Source organism: Apis cerana, linkage group LG4 (genome assembly GCF_029169275.1).
Source record: "Apis cerana isolate GH-2021 linkage group LG4, AcerK_1.0, whole genome shotgun sequence".
Taxonomy (NCBI): Eukaryota; Metazoa; Arthropoda; class Insecta; order Hymenoptera; family Apidae; genus Apis; species Apis cerana.
The window spans coordinates 5674513-5694798 of record NC_083855.1 but is presented as its reverse complement, the minus strand read 5'-3'; the positions used below and the strand labels follow the sequence as shown (position 1 = coordinate 5694798).

The window sequence follows — 20286 nt, the reverse complement described above, 5'->3', positions numbered from 1 at the left end:
TATTCGTAAAGATTTCTAGGTCATTATGAATTGAAGGGTCTACGCTTTATGCTGCTTTTGAGATTGACAGTCGTCAAGAATTACTGCTCGTTTTTACCATTTATATTTCTCACATATTTGTTCTTTTATTCCGACAAATATTACTTACCAATGCAATGTAATAATCATATAATTATCATTTTTGGAAATAAAAAAATGAAAAATTATTATATATTATATCCATTACAATAGTTGAAAAATTCTGCTCCAAATGATTCTTTAGATTTATGTATATATGAAGTATATATAAATATAAATAAAATATAATAACAAATATTTATAAATATGAATATTTATTTATAATACTATTACTATAATAAGTCATAATAATCAAGTAATATCAAGTTATAATTAGATATTTGTTTAGATATTTGTAATATTCACGCACAAATCTATATTGAGAAATTATATTTTATTCTTATATGATAAAAAGTATTTTATTTTATATTCAGATTTTCAAATATCATATTTATGATTTATGATTTTTTTTATGAGTTTTAAAATTAAAACTTTTAAAAATGTATAATATGTATATATAATATTAAATTCAAGTCATATTAGTCAATATCTATCATATATATTTTATATTATACAAATCTTACAAATATTTTTTCAATAGAAAACTTATATATTTCTTATATTAGAAATTATAAATAAATTATTAAATACTAATATTATAAATTTAAAAATTAAAATACATAAATCAGACCTAATTAAATTATTATTAATTATGATATTACATTCATAAAAAAACATAACGATAAATAGATAAAATTTAAAATATCCTCATTCTGATACAAATTTTATGAACTGATAAAATTTAAAATAATTTAATTAAATTAAATTTAAAATTTAAAATAAAATTTTTATTAATAAATATCCAGCAACTAAGGGATTATTGAATATAGATAAGTTTTCACCTTTAAACTTTAACAGTTTTTTATTATTTTTATTATTTTTATTATTTATTCTTTAACGATTATGTTAGAAGAATATTATAATTATTATTTCATTCAGGATATTAAACAATATTAATAAATCTACACTTTTTCATTGCCATTATTTATGTTTTGGCTCTTTTTTTTTTCATTTTGTATCTGAAGAATTGAATAATAACAGAAGTTTTCACGACAATAAAAAACATTGATAATAGAATGAAATATGCGTTACCAAATAATATTCTATAAATATTAATATTAATAAATATTCTATAAATAAAAATATTCTATATATATTTAAAATATTCATTTCGCATTTATTCTTTGAAAAACTTTTCAAAACTTTTTACATGAATTCAGAAAATGTACATAGATATCTATTTACATCAATTTTATCTTGAAATAAATTTATCTCAAGATATTTATGTAAAAGATACACATGATAACATTGCAAAGAATCGTTCTAATAACGAAATATAAGAATCAGGATCAAGAATCAAAGATCAGATTTTTCGATCTTATGAAATAGAAATAATAAATAATTTGCAAAATTATAGAAAACAAAATCGTTGTAATATACGAGATATTAATATATTTGGAATTTTGAAAAGTTATTTTTCAAATGCAAAAAATGTAAATGAAGATTTATGTTATAATTAAAATTTATATTAGACGAAATAAAAAAATTTTATTTTTATTGCATTCCTATCTCACTCTAACTTCGTTTTGTTTTATTTAATGTAAATTTAAATTGCTTAATGTAACATAATGAATTTCCATCGAAATTTGTATCAATTGACAAAGTTCATACATATGTCATAATAGTAATAATAGTAATCATTTTTTATAAAAATCTTGAAAACTAAAGTGAATTATCGTATATATATATATATATATATATATATATATATATATATATATATTTTTTTAAATTTTGTCTTCTAATATTGTCATATTTAAGAATCGTCAAAATCTATGATGACATATCGATAGATTAACTTTTTTTGAAATAAAAAATGCGTTTGAATTTTTAATTATTGAAAAAATGAATTAAAAAAAATATATATCATTCGATTTTCTTTGCATAATTATTTTTTATCTTTAAATAAATTCGAGATATTATCCATTACATATTCTATATATATTATTCTATATATTGTATATTATCGCTATATTATACTTGCATAAACATCCGTAATCTATTTATAAATTATAATATTTCTAGAAATGTCAAAGAATTAATTTTCGTTCTTTTGCTATTATTTCCTTTAAATTTATTTGTTTATTTTTTTTTTATTTTTTATTTTTTTTTTTATTTTTTTTTTCTATTACATTAAACAATTTTTAGAGACATAATTGTTATATTAGAAAAATTTTAAAAGAAATAATATAAAATCATAACATAAAATCAATTTAATTTAATATATTAATTATTATTTAATTATTATTTATTTATTATTTATATAATTAATAAATATAATAAATAATATATATAAAAAATGCAGGAACAAATATTGTTTCAATATATTACATTCATTTCTAAAATATATATTAAAATCTAATAATATATAAATAATAAATATAAATATAAATAATAAATATTAAAATCTAAAGTTAATATATATTTTATATATTAATAATTATTATTTTTAATGATATAAAATCTTTTAAATTACATATTTGATTTAAAAAAACATGTTATACATAAAAAAAATTAGTTTAATTTTTAATTAGTTGAATTATAATTAGCCATTTATAATTGATTAATATTTTTTAAATATAATAAATTTATTTATTTGAAAGTGAATTACAATAATAAAATTAATAAATTAATAAAATATTTGAAAAAAAATTTAACTTAATGGTTTGAAATTTAATATGAAATCATCAAATAAAAGAATAAATTATAGTCAAACATCTTTGATTAATAAATTTTCTATCTATATCTATTTTTTTAAGAAATTAAATAAAATTTAATATAATTAAGTAAAATTAACAAAAATTTTCTTTATTATATATATAATTACTTGATATTTATTTGTGATATACGTGTAAAATACAATTTTTAATAATACATATATACAAAAATTGTTGCACATATATATGTATATTGCTATAATATAAACATGAAATTATAATATTTGGCTGATATATAATCTTAAACGAAAAAATTTGGTAGCAGATTGTTGCTATTAATTTACATACAAATTTTATAAAAAATTTTATTATTATAATCCTGACAATTTACGAAAAACTTAATTAGAATATATACTTAAATTTATGTAATGTGATACATATGTATATATTCATTTATGCAAATAAAATCTAAATATTCACAATTATTTGTTCAATATATTCCTAATATTTACAAAAAGAAAAAAATTAAGATAGAAAATAAATATAATATCGGTATATTGATAACAAATTTATTTTGTTCTCATTTCATAAAATTAAATATTTCATAATAAAGTAATCAAAAATAAATTTTTCGAGAATTTTTTATTTTTATTGTGCATGGATTGCTACAGCGTAATATACATACTGTTTTGAAGCCTATTGTAACTATGATTTCATCGTCTACGTAATATCACAGACAGTCTTAAAAATATCACGAAATGATATCATCAATAATTCAAGATAATATCAATTACAAAAATGCTTCATGATTTTTGTCATATCGAACGAAACATATATCTGGGCTTATAGATATTTTTGAAAGTAATGTATACAAAAAAAATAATAAATATCTTTGGACATTTTGCAGCAACGATTATAATTCTTTACGTATATATATATATATATATATATATATATATTATATATATATATTATATATAATATATTTGACATTTTCTTGACAATATATGATTTTATATATTACGGAAAAAGTAAATCTTTGGACATTTTGCAGCAACGATTATAATTCTTTACGTATATATATATATATATTATATATAATATATTTGACATTTTCTTGACAATATATGATTTTATATATTACGGAAAAAGTAAATTTTTATTATATATTTAGTTCGAATTCCTAATAGAAAATTAATAATTTAAATTATATGCATGAAAACAATATTATTAAATTCAACGAAAAATATAAAATAATTTTTTAACAATTTTTTTTATTTTTGTCTCTGTATATCAAGATGCAAATAAATTATACAAATATAGAAATATATATTATTAAAAAAATATTTAAAAAATCAAATTTGTAACCATTTCATCAATATTCATTTCAGCATTTTAATTTACAAGTCGATAATTCTTGATTTGATTGTAATAAGTTAAAAATGAACACGCAAATTCTCATATTATTTTATATATTCTGATATAATCTAATAGTTATTTATTAATCATATTAGATATTCGTATTATTTATATATACAGTATCATTCATTATGCAATCATGTAAAATATTATCACATTATTTATAAATTAGAAAATTAACTGCTATTAAAATTGTTAATTAATATAATTGTTAAAATTATATTAATTATAACATTTCAACATTTTAATTGAAATTGAGAATCAATAATAATATATAAATATATATTTGAAAAAAAAACGAACAAATTATTTCGATTTTATCTAGATGTTCATGATAATAATAAATAAAAATATTAACTGATATGTATTAATTGGCAGCTCGATCAGTCATTCATATAATTCATTTTGTATTGTGGCTAGACAATAACTTGTAAATACATTATTTTAATTTTAATCACATTAATAATCAATAAAATCATCGTAACATGTTTGGTAGTGATATTTCCTGAATGAATCTTTATAAAGAATAAAAAATAAAACAATAAAAAATAATCTCATAAAGAATAAAAAAAAAGAACAAAAAAAAGATTAAATAAAAATAATAATGACAATTCATTGATTATATATATTTTTCATTTCATTTAAAAGATTCAATATTTAGAAAAATTTAATTTAAAACTTATTCTGCTATATTTTTTTTACTCGAACAAATCATTTAAAACTTTTTTCTTAACCGGTGATCAGTAAAACATAATCGTAGTTGTCAGGTCAAAGTTAACGGTTATTTTCACATAAAAAAGAGAAAAGGAATTACACCAATGTACAAATTAAATCACGTAAATAATTTTATATTCATAAGAGAATCTTTCCTTCTTTTTCTTTACCGATTCCTCCTTTTTCACTTCCTCTGATTTTTTTTCTTTCATCTTTATCTTTCTTGTTTTTTTGTTTTGCAAAGATTGATTTTTCTTCATATTCATCCTATCTCCTTTCATCTTTCGCAGTACGCCGGCTAAAAGGAAAGCTATGATTGGTCGCAGCTGGCTAGGATCAATGATGCTGCAATTGTTAGAGCCTAGTGACAACATGGCCTCGCGCTACAATTTTCTATTAAAATAATATGTTCATAAAATAATACGTCTATGATATATGAATATTTTTATGCTTGATCGATGTTTTGTAAAATTTAATAAATTCAAATTGCATATTTCTGATTTACCAACTTTTGTTTCAATATAGATTTGGAGTAAGTCGGTTCATGACCTATCTTCGTATTGTATAGCTAGATACTTCTAGAATTAATAAAATCCACTTTCTATCAACAATAATTGGACATTTCTAGAATCAGAGTTCTAGAGCGACTCTTTTAATATAAAAGAATTAAAATTCTTCCCAAATTACACAGGATGAAATTACACGGAAATTGGATATATTAGGTCGAGGAAGCACAGCAATTGAGTATAAGGATTGATACTCTTCTTTTTGTTGAACTTTTCTTCTAACATATGAAAAAGGATTAATCAATATAACAACTTTTGAAAGACATTTTTAGATCTCTTCTTCTTCAACAATTGGCAAACTGCTCTGATGCATCAATGGACTCGTTCTCACAGTAAAAGCCATTATCCAGTAATCAAGTTCTTTTTTATTCTCCATAAGAAAAGTTAATGCAATAGGCGAATCGAAACCTTTTTGCCTAACTAAAAAACCTTCTTCCCCATAACGTTCGATCATTGTATTTCTCAAATTTAATACGCCTAAAGGTCTGCACACTTTTTTTTGTGGATAAATTACGGCGAAATGCTCAACACTCGTCCGATAAACCTTCACTTGTACACCTTGGCGATGACCGTTTGGCCCCACTAAGGTCATATAACCGCTCATATTTTCAGTATTCCAACAAGAATCCACATTTGAATCTTTCAGACTCGATTGATTGAATTGCAGGAAACTAGTATGCATTGCTACGTCAGCCGGCATATTATTTTTTTTCTTTTTTTTCTATTTACTTTAATCAGAAAAATTAATTAATTCTTTGACTCTCAAATTAAAGAAAAGTTAACTATAATACGTTGATTTAAATAAATTAAATCATAAGAAGTTAACAATGATGTCTATGTAATTTTTCTCTGTTTAAGAAAAAAAATACAAGTACACTTTCAAAAACTTCGCAAAACTGTTTCTCGAAGTAAACTGTCTGTATGAACTTTCACCGCCTCTATTTATACGAGATGTGCGTTTTGACAATGTATGCGCATGCGCATTACTATATATGTAAGTATTTAATAAATGTCACTATAAACGAAACTACATATCGAACAGATTATGATTTAAAATCATTAATTGAATTTATAAAATTTAGAAAAAGAAATTATTTTAACTTCTATAAAATGTGGATTAGAATTTAGAATTCATATATTCTTTTGCCAAATAATTCAGTACATGTATTGATATTTATTGACCATCAAATATTTTCATTTTATTAAATAAATGAATAATAATTTCTTTCATAATATACATTCTTTCTAACTAAATTTTTTTTTCAGATAATAATTTTATTTTCTCTATCTTTTTCGATTAGATAATTTTTTTTAAACAAAACAATATTTTTATTTATAAATATTTGTTTTTATAAAGCTAAATATATTATTATAGAAATATACAATGTTAATTGTATACTATTAGTTTATATAGTTACTGTATAGTATTGTTAGTTTATAATTGTATAATGTTAGTTTATAAAATTATAGTATATTTAAAATAATATTAATAGTAATAATAATCACTTTAAGAAAATTATAAATAAGAAATATTAATCAAATTAATTTTTATCAAATAATAATATAATTAATTTAATTAAAATTTATTATTAACAAAAAAATTAATATCGAATATAAAAATAAAATTGTAAAATATTATTATTCAAAAGTTTAGGTTTGAATGAGTTTGCATATGAATTGTTTGCATATTAAAATTTAATTCGTTAAAATTTAATTGCATACTTATAATGAATAATAATTTATTTTTGATTATTAATAAGATGATTAATTAATAAAATACTTATAAATGATTTAATTATTTCATTATATTTTTGTTTGACATTTTGATGATATATACTATGATAAATTTTGTATATTATTATAAGCAAATATTTAAAAATATTATTTACTCATAAAATTGGATATCATAGAATTCCAAAGTTGAATGAACTAAATTATTCCTACAATGATTTGTAAGTAAAGCCTGATACACATTATTTATGTGCATTGAACTTTATGTCATTTTATTATGAACTATTGTGAGTTTGTATAATGGAATATGTCACTAGATTTACATCTATATTAAAATAAACTATGGTTATGTACATGAACATAACCATATATTGTTATTATCTTTATCAATATATGTTGGAATTATACAAGTGAAGTTTATGTAAATGTTTATATAAATTACATATTCTGTATAAATTGTTAACAGTTAGTATTTCAAAAACTGTCTTTCTTATATCTTATATATTAATGAATATAAAGTGTACCATTGACATATATTAATTATAGATTCTATAATAATACTACATTATGATTTAAAAAAAAAGCAAAATGAGACAACAAATAACTGATACAAAAATTAATTCTCATACATCTGGAGAAGCTGATGAATGTCTTTTCGAATATTTACATGCTGAAATGGTTAATTATGCTTTAAATAAATCATGTAAAAATAAGGTAATTATATATTAGTGCAATAAATTTTTTATATAATTCAATAATTTTATATAAATTAATAAAATGTATTTATTATATCTTATTATATCTTTTATTATTCAATATATTTTATTATGTTTCTTATTTGTCTTAAATAAAAAAAACAATTTAAATCTTTTTAAAATCTCTATAATAATGATTTTATTAATTTTTTAAAAATATTTTTAATATACAAATAAAGTAAGATATTTCAATTATATTTAAATTATTAATACTATTGTTTTCAAATATTTTCATTTATTATATGATCTATTTATTTCTATAAATTTATCATTCAATAACTTTGTGAATCATTTTCTTCAATAATATACATTATTAATTGAAGAATATACATAAAAATATATTAATTTTACATTAGAAAATGTCATTTTTTAATGACATTATGAGTATAATAATTTATGAATATATTTTTAAATCTTTAAAAACATGTAATAAAAAAATTAATAAAGATTAAAAAGAAGCAATTATAAATGTCTAGTACAATGGAATTTTTTGGAAATGTATTATAATTTTGAAAATAATAATAAATATAATAATAATGTTATAATAATAGTAATGTCTTTTTCTAATGAAAAAATTTATATTATATACTTTTTAATAATATATAGAAATTACAATATAAAAATTTGATAATATACTATGAATAATATATTAATATATAATAAAATTATTTTTCTGAACGAACTAAGTATTAATTAAATTATTTTTATTTTTATAAAATAATATATAAACATTTTATTATAAATTTTTAAATTATTAATGATTCATTGAACTTATATTTTTGTATTTTAGAAATATAAATGATATAATCAAAATTATAATTAAAATGTGCAATAATAAAATGAAATTTGAAATTATATTTGATATTTATCATATTTGTTATAATTGTAACTGATTTTAAAATTTCAAAAATTATAAAAATTTATTTTACAAGTTTTAAATTGTGTTTTTAAATAAAATATCAATAATGTTGCATTATAATTTTAATATCTATCTGTCTATCTGTAATAATAATAATAATAATAATAATAATAATAATAATAATAATAATAATAATATTTAAAATATAAAGGAAGGAGAAGAAGAACTATCTCGATTAGAATGGATGGGATTCAGTGTTGGTTACAGAATCATTGAACGATTGACACGAGAATGGAATCGATTTAAAGATGAATTGGATATGATAAAGTTTATCTGTACTGATTTTTGGTCAAGTCTTTATCATAAACAAATTGACAATTTAAGGACAAATCATCATGGTGTATATGTATTACAAGATAATTCATTTCGATTATTAAATAAAGTAGGTACTAATAATAAACAATATTTACAAGAAAGTCCACGTTTATTAGCATTTACTTGTGGACTTTTAAGAGGAAGTTTGGCAAATCTTGGAATTATTAGTACTGTTAATGCAGAGATTTCTACATTACCAAGTTGTAAATTTCATGTACAAGTTCAAAGAATTTAATGTTAATAAATATGATATAAAATATGTACAATAAAAATTAAAGCATGTTACAAAATGATATAAAATCATATAATTAAGAATTTTATGAATAATTAGAAAAAAATTATAAAATTTTATTATAATTTTATTCATTATATACAATTATATTTTAATTTTATTCATTACTATTAATAATAAAATGTTTTTCATATTAATTTTTGAAATAAAGTTTTAAAATTTTATTTAACTATAATATAAATAAATATTCATATAATAACATTTGAGAAAACACTATCTGATTCTTTTCGAATTTTCTGTAACGAATTTTTTTTATTCAAATTAATATTAAATACAGGAAAAAAATGAATGAAAATATCAAAGTATTGTTTTGATTTATATTCTATAAAACATTATATTTATTAATTAAGTAAAAATAATTAATTAAAAATTTACATGTATTTGAAAAATTTTTAATTGAAATGATTTCATAACTATTCAATATCCATAAAAAAAGAAAATTCGTTAATTCAAAATTTGACGGAAATATAAAAGATATGTTTTCTAAGATTTTTTATTGCATTTTCTGAAATATTATGTATTTTATTTAAGTTTTATTTAAGTATAAAATTAAATTACATATTAATATAAAATTATATATTTGTATAATATATTATATAATCTAAAAATATATAAAAATAATTATTTAATCATTTTGACTTTTTTAAAAAATGGAATATTTGTTTTAAACATTTATAAATTAAATAATTAAATTTTTGCTCATATAAATTTTTAGATAGATCCAATTTTCGTTTTTAATTAAAAATTAAGTATAACAAAAATAAAAAACTTGAATATAATAATAATAATCAGTTGCAATAATTTTAACAATTAAATGTTAATGTTTAAGATTTAATTTATTAAATAATTATTAGATATACCATTTTTAGTTATAAATTGCAAAATATGAAATTGATTTACAATTCCAATAAAAGCATCATCATGTTCATCATCTAAAATTATCGCATATGGTTCTTTTTCAAGAACACGTGATATATAACCAAGAGTTGCTGAATGTTTAACTTTAACATATTGTTTAACCATAGCTTTATCTACAAAATCTGTACATTTTATTATACCAGATATTACATATGATGTAAGTTTGTTCAAACTAATAACACCTTTTATATGTATATTATCATCACTAATAACTAATAATTGTGAATCTGCATTTTTGAGCATATGCATAGCTTCTTGACATGTTACTGTATTTTCCTTTAACAATAATTGTTTATCAAAAGATAAATTTGAAATTTTCATATTCCACCACCATTTATTCATTTCATTTTGACATACAGGTTGCTATAAATTATTCAATAATTTATTATTCAAATTTATAAAAAAATAATTTTTAAATAAAAATAAATAATTTACCAAAAATCCTCTAGTTTCCATCCAATAGTCTGATACAAATTTAGTTAAATAGTTTCGTATTCCATCAGGTAAAACAATTACCATACGCTTTTTTTCAGGAATATCTTTAGCTATTTTAAGAGCAGCTATAAGAGCAGCACCACTACTACCACCACAAAGTAAACCTTCTTGGCGTATAAGCATTCTAGCAGCATTTAATGATTCATTATCTTCAGTCTTTATCCATTTATCAATTACATTATGATCTAATACTGTAGGTATAAAATCATAACTAAAAATAATTGATCATTTAAAATAAAAAATAAAATTGCATACAATATTAATAAATAGAATAGATAAAAAAATGTCACACCCAATTCCTTCTACTTCATAAAAACCAACTTCATTTTGCGATTCAATTGATGGATCTAAAATACTTCCTTTAGGATCCACAGCAATAATTTTTATATTTGGTGATAATTCTTTCAGTTTTCGTCCAATACCTGAAATAGTACCACCTGTACCAGCACCAGCTACCAAATAATCTATTTTGCCTTCACACTGTTTCCAAATTTCAATTGCAGTTTGATCATAATGAGCCAATGGATTTCCAGGATTAGTATACTAAACATATAAAACAAATAGAAAACAATTAAAATAAAACTATGCAATATTTAACAATATAATAATAGTACCTGATCAAGAATAATACTATTTGGTATTTCTTTTTGTAATTTTTGAGCAACACTGATATGTGCTTCTGGACTATGCCAACTTGCTTCAGTTGGAGTTCGTATAATTTCAGCACCAAGAGCATTAAGTGTTGATACTTTTTCATCAGACATTTTTTCTGGCATAACAATAATGCATTTATATCCTCTAACTGCAGCAGCCATTGCTAAACCAATTCCAGTATTACCACTTGTTGGTTCAATAATGGTATATCCTGGTTTCAACAAACCTTTATCTTCTGCATCTTGAATCATTCTATATGCAATTCTATCTTTCACAGAACCACCAGGATTAAGGAATTCACATTTTGCATCTAAAAATAAAATTATATTTATAAAAAAAACTTTAATAAATAACAAAACTTTATAAATTAACAAGATTAATACTAACATATTTCACATTTTATACCATAAGATTTAGGAATATTATTTAATTTTATAAGAGGCGTTTGTCCAATAGCACTTAAAATATCAGGCATTATCTTAGTACAATCACCATTTCTGAAATCATGTTAAACTATATTAAATATAATAAAAAAAATATATAATAAATTTAACTTAAAAAGTAAAGAAATAAATTAAATTTTCTAATATAATTAGAAATTTAAAGAAATAAAAACTAATTAAAAAATAAGTATATTTATAGCAAAAGTATAATTTGTTTTAAATTTTTCATCATTTAGATTTTTATATAAAATAAAATATCAATGAAATTAAAATTATTATTAATCATAATTAATCATAATAAAATGAATTATAAGTCAAATTACAAATTTTTAAACTTTTTATAATCTTAATAATAAACAATATTTTATTTATTAAATAAATTCTCATTCATATTATATATACAATTTTTTATATGATATATTATTGAATTTCCAACATTTTTATATTAATTAATTATCAAAATTAATATAATTATATAATAATTTATGAAAATATAAATAAAAACACTATTATGTATATTATATATATTTATATCTATTAATTTTTATATATTTATTATTTTTATCATAAACTAATATATATATATATATATATATATATATATATACATTAAATTTGAATAACAATAAATTTGAAATTTCAAATATTTTATTTTTAAAACAAAATCATATTTTTATTTCAAATCTTAAGTTTTTTTATAAATTTAAGAAATATTATTTAAACAAAAATATGAATACTTAACTAACTTACATAATAATATATAAATTTACAATAATTAAAAAATACAATAATTACATAATAAAAAAAATATTTTATATTAAATTTAAAAAATATATTAAAATTTAAAATAATTTTTAAAAATACTAAAAGTAATTTAAGAATATTGAAAGTTTTCATTTTATTATTTTATTTATTAAATTATTATTAAATCTCATTAATAAATATATTCTTATTATAAACTTACTCTATTCTACATGTATGTGGTGAATTTATTGCATTTAATTCCCATGTACAATAACTAGGTCGATTAGGTTGTTTAAATTCCATAATTAAGATTTAAATTATAATTAAATTCTTCAAACTTATTAAAAATAAATAATAAAAGTAAATTTTAAACTTTTTTCAATAGCTTCAATAATTCAAATATTATATTAAATTCTTCAATCTTATGTTGATTTCAAGATTGAGGAAAGCAAACTGCTTGTTTCATGCTACGTTACTTTTGAAATAGTGTTCGATCACATAATGATGTAATAATTAAGATAAATAATAGAAAATAATTATGACTTCATACGTCTCTTTTGATTAATACATGTTTATCATATAAAACATAATTTTTAAAATATGAAAATAAAACGACTAATAAATTAATAAAATTGAAGTTTTCATGAAAACTATTGTACTATGAATATTGCATTGAAAACATTCTATTTAAATTTAAATCTAGCATTATTTCACATTACGATCAACATATATATGATTTTATCAAGAAGTTTTGTTTTTTGATAATATAACTATCTTATTTAATTGCATATATAAATATTAATTAAAAAGAAAATACAAATATTTATACTTATAAGATTTTTTTGTTTTTAAAATAATTAAAAGTAATATTTTATTAATTTTTTTATATCAAAGCAAAGTTTTATATTATTTTTACATTGATAGTTTAGATATTCTATTATTATATCTATTCTTCTATTAGATGTTTATGATATTATATTCATATTAATTTCTTGAATTTTTTTTCTATATTTCAAAGCGAAAAAAATGATATACTATTTCAATATGGTGGATCGTTTTTAAAGTGCTCAATACTTTTTGTTTCATTTTAAAGAGTGATATTCGTTGATAAAGATTTTGAATGATAAGAAAGCGTGAATTTAATGATTAGAAAAAAGCTTCATAATAATATAAGACTACATAAATGACAATGATTGATGTATGTTATTTGAAATGACTTGTCATTTCCCTAACGATTATATAGTTCGTGAAAATTACACATATGTTGTATTTCCAAAATGTATTAACAATAAAGATAGTGCATTATATTATTAGTAATTATTATCGAACATTAATTGTAATGCTATTATGCTTTAATGTAAATTATTGTATTCTATTCTAAAATTGTGACAAGTTCATAGATTCAGTAAACAAAACTTATAAGTACGCTATATAATTATTATGTACTTTGAAGTAGAATCTATTCAAAAATATCCAACCGTAACCATGTACGTAGTTCTATAATAAATTTTATCATTATTTTAATAATGATTTTATTTATTTTTTTATTATCCATTTATTTATTGTTCATTCATATTTAATTTTTAATTTAATTTTTTTTTAATAATTTATATGTTGATTTAATAGGAATAAATCAGTGGAAGATTTATTAATATCTAGTCGTGAAGTTATGACTAATGTAAATTCTACTGGATTTGAAAATCAGAATCCAACAATGAATATAGGAAATGGTATATCAGATAATATTCAAGAAACAATTACTGGAGGAAATGGAGAAAAAGGTAGTCCAGTTTCAAGTCCAAATTTGTCTCCACGTCCTAGTCCAAAAGTTCGTAATAAACGAGATCATTCCAAACTAAATCATGATTCAAATACCAAAGAATCTAATAGTATAAAATTGGATGAACATCAATTACATGTAAGATTTTAATACTAAAATATTTTTTATTATATGTATTTATTTTATTGATATTCAAAATTTCTTTTACTATAATATTATTAATTTAATTTTAAAAATATGATATAGCAACAACAAGATATAACAAACAAATCATCAGATTCTTCTCAAGCTATAAAAAGTTCACATGAAGGAAAAAAAGAAACACGGAGCACTGAACGAAATAAAAAAAAATCTTGGTATCATGTTTTATATCCAACTTATAAATCTAGATCTGATGATTTTAAGAGAATATTTAAAGATGTACCAGATGATGAAAGATTAGTTGTTGGTAAGTAATAGTTTTTATGTTGTTATATTTAAATAATTTTTATAATATATTAATTATATTATATAATTTTTAGATTATTCATGTGCATTGCAACGTGAAATATTAGTCCATGGAAGACTCTATGTATCTCAAAATTATGTATGCTTTTATGCAAACATTTTTAGTTGGGAAACTTTAGTATGTTTACGTTGGAAAGATGTTACATCCATTACTAAAGAAAAAACTGCACTTGTAATTCCTAATGCAATTTTAATATGCACTGCCACTGATAAATTTTTTTTGACATCTTTTGGTGCAAGAGATAAAACATATGTAATGTTATTTCGTGTATGGCAAAATGCACTTATTGGTGAGGTATGAAATCAAATATTTTTATAATGTTAAAATATATTTAAAAATGTTATAAATATATATTTAAATTGATTGATTTTTATATAAAATAACTTAAAATTTAAAATGTAAAAATTTATTAATTACATGTATTTACATGTAAAATTTATTTGTCATATTATTCTTCAATTTATATTATTTTTACATCATTATATATTATTTATATTGTTTCTATATAACATAAAGAATAATTAGAATTTATTTGATGTATTGTATTTAAATTATGTTTGTAAAAATAACAAATTGGATATTTTATTATTTAGCCAATGAATGCACCTGAATTATGGCAACTTGTACATTCTTGTTATGGAGATGAATTAGGTTTAACTTCAGATGATGAAGATTATGTTCCACCATTACCTCCAGCTGATGAAGAGAAGCTATCTACAAGATTATCTGTAGAATCATTCTCTGAGGTAATTTATTGATTGTATTAGAAACTAATAAAATTATAAAAATTTATGATAAATTTTTTATCAATATATATAATTTTTAATCAATACACTTTTACTTTTTGATATTTTATATAAACTTTAATTATACTTTTTATTTTATATTTTATGAATTAAAGGTAGAAAGTGGTAACATAGAACATTCAATAACTGGAGCACCAGATACAATTGAATCAAAGGCAGAAGTACATCATTTGCCTCGACCAGATCCTACTATTGATGCAACAGATTTAAGTGATACAACAGAAAGTGAAGCTGAAAAGCATGCATGTAAGTTTTGATAATGATACTTTTTGTAATACTTTTTCTTAAAATTAGAAGAATTATATTAGAATTTAATAGAATTTAATTATTTCATTATTTTATAACATTACTAAAACACACAAGATGCATAACATTTAAAAGATTATTATTTAAAAGATAAAAAAATTTACATTATACATTAATAATTTATATTGATAATTTTATAAATATGTTATAATTTATTTATAATTGATTTTGCTAATATTTAAAGAAAAATTTAAAAACAGATGATTTAAAATGTTTTATGTTTTTATAAATTAATTATTATTTAAAACATAATAATTATAATAATTTTTATTATTTATAATAATAAAAAATGATTTATTTATGATATATTTATAATATAATGAAGTATATATATTTTTTATATCATATTTAAATATATTAAAAAATTAATAGAAAAAAATTTTTTAAATGTAAAAAAGAAACCTAAAACATTTATTTGAATATTTTATTACCTTTATATTCTTATACAAATATAACAATATATTTTGTTGAATAATATATAATAAAATTATTTATGTATTCTTTCTAATTTAGCAATATTATAAATGTTTTAGGTACTAAAATTAAATGGATGTGTGGAATACTTCAGAAATAAATAATCAAACATTAGGAATATGTTCTACTCACCTTGAAAATGAACAAAATCACTTTAGGATAGGTCCAAAAACATATCTCATACTTTATTAATGATGGAATTTAGAGAATATCTGTTAAGTATAAAGTTAGTACTGTCACTTTTTCTTGTAAGAGTAAATAATATTTAATTGGGTAAATTGAAATGACAATATATGTCTATGCTTTATTCATAATGCCATCAATCTTCTTATTCAACTAATTTTTTTACTTACTTTTAACACTTTCCGTGCCAGATTTTTGATGATTTTCCGTTTAGATTACATGATTCTCATTATCACGATTTATAACTTGTTTTTTTAAATATTTACTTTATAAATAAAATATTTAAAATTATTGCAAAAATTATAATTATCAAGAAAAAGATATAATGTATTACGTTACTTGTATTAAGTTTAAATGAAAAAAAAATATATGATTTTATAATAAATTTTTTTAAAGATTCCATTTCATGAAAATTTTCAAGCGCTTAAAACGGAAAGTTCAACGTGAGACACGCGGCACGAAATGTGTTATTAACAATAATTATAAGCAATTTTTAAAAATAAAATTTCTTATTCTTTCGGTATTTTATTAAAGAAATAATAGTTACATGAAATTTATATGTACATGATGGAATTCTAATTAAGAATTTTTAAGACATAGATTAATTCAAGAAAAAATCAATTTTTATAATTTATATATGTAATATATATTTAATTGATTTTAATATTATTTTCATTTATCATTTCTAATTATTGTTTTTTATATATTATAAAACGAATTTTTAGATATTTATAACACTTTATAAAATTTTTATACGAAATACATCTTGTTATAGGAAAAAAATTATTTTCTACAATTATTATAACAGATTATTCTATAAAAATTCTATAAAAATTCTATTAAAATTTTGAATAAAAATATTTTAATTATCAAATATTACATTTTGTTATGATTATATGCAGTTAATAACAATTAAAAATAAATTTAAAATATAATAATAATAAATATAATAATATAATAAAATATAAATTTAAAAATATATTTTGCATATTATTATATGAATATTTATGTTATTATGATTGCAGTAAAATTAAGTGTTCGAGGCACTATAGTATGTACCTCTCCACATGAAGGTCGTCAAATAGGCAAAGCTACATTTCCTATTCATATTGATCAACTATTTACTTTGCTGTTTACAAATTCAAAATTCTTTCTTGATTTTCAAACTGCTCGCAAAACTACTGGTAAGATAAGAATAATTTACATATTTAATTATAAACAAAATTTATGAAAGTAATATAAATGAAAATCTATTTATATGAGAATATTATTTATATATTTTATTAACAAAAAAATGTTAAAAATGTTAAAAATATTATTTTATTAAATGATTTATTTATTTTTATTTATTTAGATTTAGTACAATCAGCATGGACCCAAAATGAACAAACTGGTCAGAAAGTTAGAAATTTATCATTTACAATAGCATTATCTCAAGCTATTGGACCAAGAACTTCTAATATATCAGAAACTCAGGTATTATTATTTTTATAAAACTATTATTAAAATTTATTAAATCATTCTATAAATATCTTGATTTTATTTGTATAATTTTAATTTATAATTTTATGATTTATTTTTAGATAATGTTACCATGTAGTAGACCAGGTTATTTATATAGTATTGATGTAGAAAGTGTAAATGCTGGAATTCCATATGCAGATTCTTTTTCCGTTTTAATTCATTATTGTATTACTAGTATTTCTGAGAATGAAACAAATATGGCAATTTATGCTCAAATAAAGTACAAAAAAAATGTATGGGGTTTTGTAAAAAGTAAGAATTTATGATACAAATTCTTTTTTTATTTTTATAAGTAATAATTATATATTTTAAAAAATAATAGGCGTTATTGAAAAGAATTGTTGGGCTGGAATGGATGAATATTTTACAAGTTTGATAAAAGCATTAACTATAGAATGTGAAGAAAATAGCGGAAGTGGAGGAGTAAAAAGAAAAACAAGAAGAAGACGTCGTGCTACAGGTCCTGGTATTTCTTTACAGACTCATTCTTCAGATCACACGTCTTCCACTCTACAAAATTCTTTAAATTTGCCACATATTAATGATAATACTGGTATGATATTAATGGTATAATAATCTATTATAATACAACTAAATAAATTTAGTAATTTTATAAAAAATTAATAGTGCTTACAATTTAAAACTTTTATACACAACTACAAATTTTTATGTACAGTTTCTGCTGCACGAGGTGATTCTAATATGATAATTAGTTCAATGCTTTTGATTGCTGTTTTATGTTTAATGGTAATTAATGGTTTATTATATTATAAATTATGGGGTTTAGAAGAAGCTGCAGCCTATACTATTATGGATTTACATGTATTAAAGTATGTAAAAGTATCTTATATTTAATATTTAATAATCATTTAATATTAATATTTAATATGTATTAATATTGTTTATTATATAGAAATACACCAAAAACTGAAGAAGATTGGATTCATTTATTACAACAGCAAGAAAGTTTACATAACATAGAAATGAGAAAATGGCAAAGAGTATTGCATACTGCTGCACAATTGCTTAGACAAGTAAAGTATTCACTTTATTTTTATAGAATTATAGTACTGCATTTATTAATTATAATTTTTTAAATTTTAAAGACAGAAGAATCATTAACAGAATTACAAATGAGTATTCATCCTACTGCAACAGAAAAAATGTTTTCTGTATTAAAACCAAATTTAAAAAGCTATAATTCTCATACAGAACAGCGAAGTCATTCAGAAATATAAAAATATTCTGATAAAAATAACGTGAGTGTTATAATGCTATTCTTCTGTAAAAATCAATTTTACTAAACTTTAAATATTTGATAAGAAAAATATACTTATTATTACATATAACTTACAATTAGGTATACAAGTGCGCTGTGATGATGATGATGATGATGATGATGATGATGATGATGATAGTGATTATCTATAATTCCAAATGCACAATATGTATCTAAATTCAAACTATTTATGGTCGATAGAAAATGCAATTTAAATTTGTTCGTTTTTATTACTTTTAATGTTTATAGAATATATTATGTGTAAAATTTTTTTGCACAGAGTATTATGATAACTTAAGTTACATTGTTGTATAATATATTTCTGTATTACATACATTCAAATATATATAAATATAAATATATGAATATTTATATTTATATGTTTTTGTATATGAATAAAAGTTGTATATTAGCACAATGTAAAGGAAAAGAATAAATCATTTTTAGAACGTTATTGTTTTAAAAATATATATTTTCATTTTAATAAAAATATATATATTTCATAATATGATTTGAAATAATGTAATTGTGAATATACATTATATATAATATAATCGTAATACATAAAAATATGAATCCTGTGCCTTAAAATTTCATTTTTTAAAATGGACTGAAAAATTTTAACAG

At 19.4% G+C, this 20286-nt stretch overlaps 4 protein-coding genes across 4 annotated transcripts; 2 read left to right on the top strand and 2 right to left on the bottom strand.

The window, feature by feature from the left end:
• Positions 1 to 3457: 3457 nt before the first annotated feature.
• Positions 3458 to 6466, bottom strand: LOC108003370 (uncharacterized). Its single transcript, XM_017065571.3, has 2 exons — positions 5477 to 6466; positions 3458 to 5360 (listed from the first exon to the last, which is right to left on the bottom strand). The coding sequence occupies exon 1, from the start codon at positions 6231 to 6233 to the stop codon at positions 5802 to 5804; it is 432 nt and encodes a 143-aa protein (XP_016921060.1). The 5' UTR covers positions 6234 to 6466; the 3' UTR covers positions 3458 to 5360; positions 5477 to 5801.
• Positions 6467 to 7480: 1014 nt separating this feature from the next.
• LOC108003423 (trafficking protein particle complex subunit 6b) lies at positions 7481 to 9695 on the top strand. Its single transcript, XM_017065657.3, has 3 exons — positions 7481 to 7729; positions 7811 to 7978; positions 9090 to 9695. The coding sequence occupies exons 2-3, from the start codon at positions 7853 to 7855 to the stop codon at positions 9486 to 9488; spliced, it is 525 nt and encodes a 174-aa protein (XP_016921146.1). The 5' UTR covers positions 7481 to 7729; positions 7811 to 7852; the 3' UTR covers positions 9489 to 9695.
• A 671-nt stretch (positions 9696 to 10366) lies between these two features.
• Positions 10367 to 13355, bottom strand: LOC108003422 (cystathionine beta-synthase). The gene is made up of 6 exons (XM_017065656.3): positions 13020 to 13355; positions 12000 to 12109; positions 11573 to 11922; positions 11251 to 11501; positions 10899 to 11169; positions 10367 to 10826 (listed from the first exon to the last, which is right to left on the bottom strand). Exons 1-6 carry the CDS (start codon positions 13100 to 13102, stop codon positions 10377 to 10379), a joined length of 1515 nt encoding a protein of 504 aa, XP_016921145.1. The 5' UTR covers positions 13103 to 13355; the 3' UTR covers positions 10367 to 10376.
• Positions 13356 to 13527: 172 nt separating this feature from the next.
• Positions 13528 to 20235, top strand: LOC108003418 (protein Aster-B). Its single transcript, XM_017065645.3, has 14 exons — positions 13528 to 14286; positions 14426 to 14717; positions 14826 to 15027; positions 15101 to 15381; positions 15681 to 15833; positions 15989 to 16139; positions 17882 to 18040; positions 18211 to 18332; positions 18440 to 18632; positions 18703 to 18933; positions 19057 to 19210; positions 19294 to 19414; positions 19487 to 19639; positions 19741 to 20235. Exons 1-13 carry the CDS (start codon positions 14240 to 14242, stop codon positions 19616 to 19618), a joined length of 2238 nt encoding a protein of 745 aa, XP_016921134.1. The 5' UTR covers positions 13528 to 14239; the 3' UTR covers positions 19619 to 19639; positions 19741 to 20235.
• Positions 20236 to 20286: the final 51 nt, after the last annotated feature.

Excerpts from the sequence above, each read along its gene's own strand:
- LOC108003422 (XM_017065656.3), bottom strand. The coding sequence starts at position 13,102 with ATGGAATTTAAACAACCTAATCGACCTAGTTATTGTACATGGGAATTA. Across the intron at positions 11,502-11,572 it reads ATAGTATTATTCTTGATCAG|TATACTAATCCTGGAAATCC; the intron begins GTACTATTATTA and ends TTATATGTTTAG. Across the intron at positions 10,827-10,898 it reads TGGAAACTAGAGGATTTTTG|CAACCTGTATGTCAAAATGA; the intron begins GTAAATTATTTA and ends AATAATTTATAG.
- LOC108003370 (XM_017065571.3), bottom strand. The coding sequence starts at position 6,233 with ATGCCGGCTGACGTAGCAATGCATACTAGTTTCCTGCAATTCAATCAA.
- LOC108003418 (XM_017065645.3), top strand. The coding sequence starts at position 14,240 with ATGTACTTTGAAGTAGAATCTATTCAAAAATATCCAACCGTAACCAT. Across the intron at positions 15,028-15,100 it reads TGATGAAAGATTAGTTGTTG|ATTATTCATGTGCATTGCAA; the intron begins GTAAGTAATAGT and ends TATAATTTTTAG. Across the intron at positions 16,140-17,881 it reads TGAAGCTGAAAAGCATGCAT|TAAAATTAAGTGTTCGAGGC; the intron begins GTAAGTTTTGAT and ends TTATGATTGCAG.
- LOC108003423 (XM_017065657.3), top strand. The coding sequence starts at position 7,853 with ATGAGACAACAAATAACTGATACAAAAATTAATTCTCATACATCTGGA. Across the intron at positions 7,979-9,089 it reads ATAAATCATGTAAAAATAAG|GAAGGAGAAGAAGAACTATC; the intron begins GTAATTATATAT and ends TAAAATATAAAG.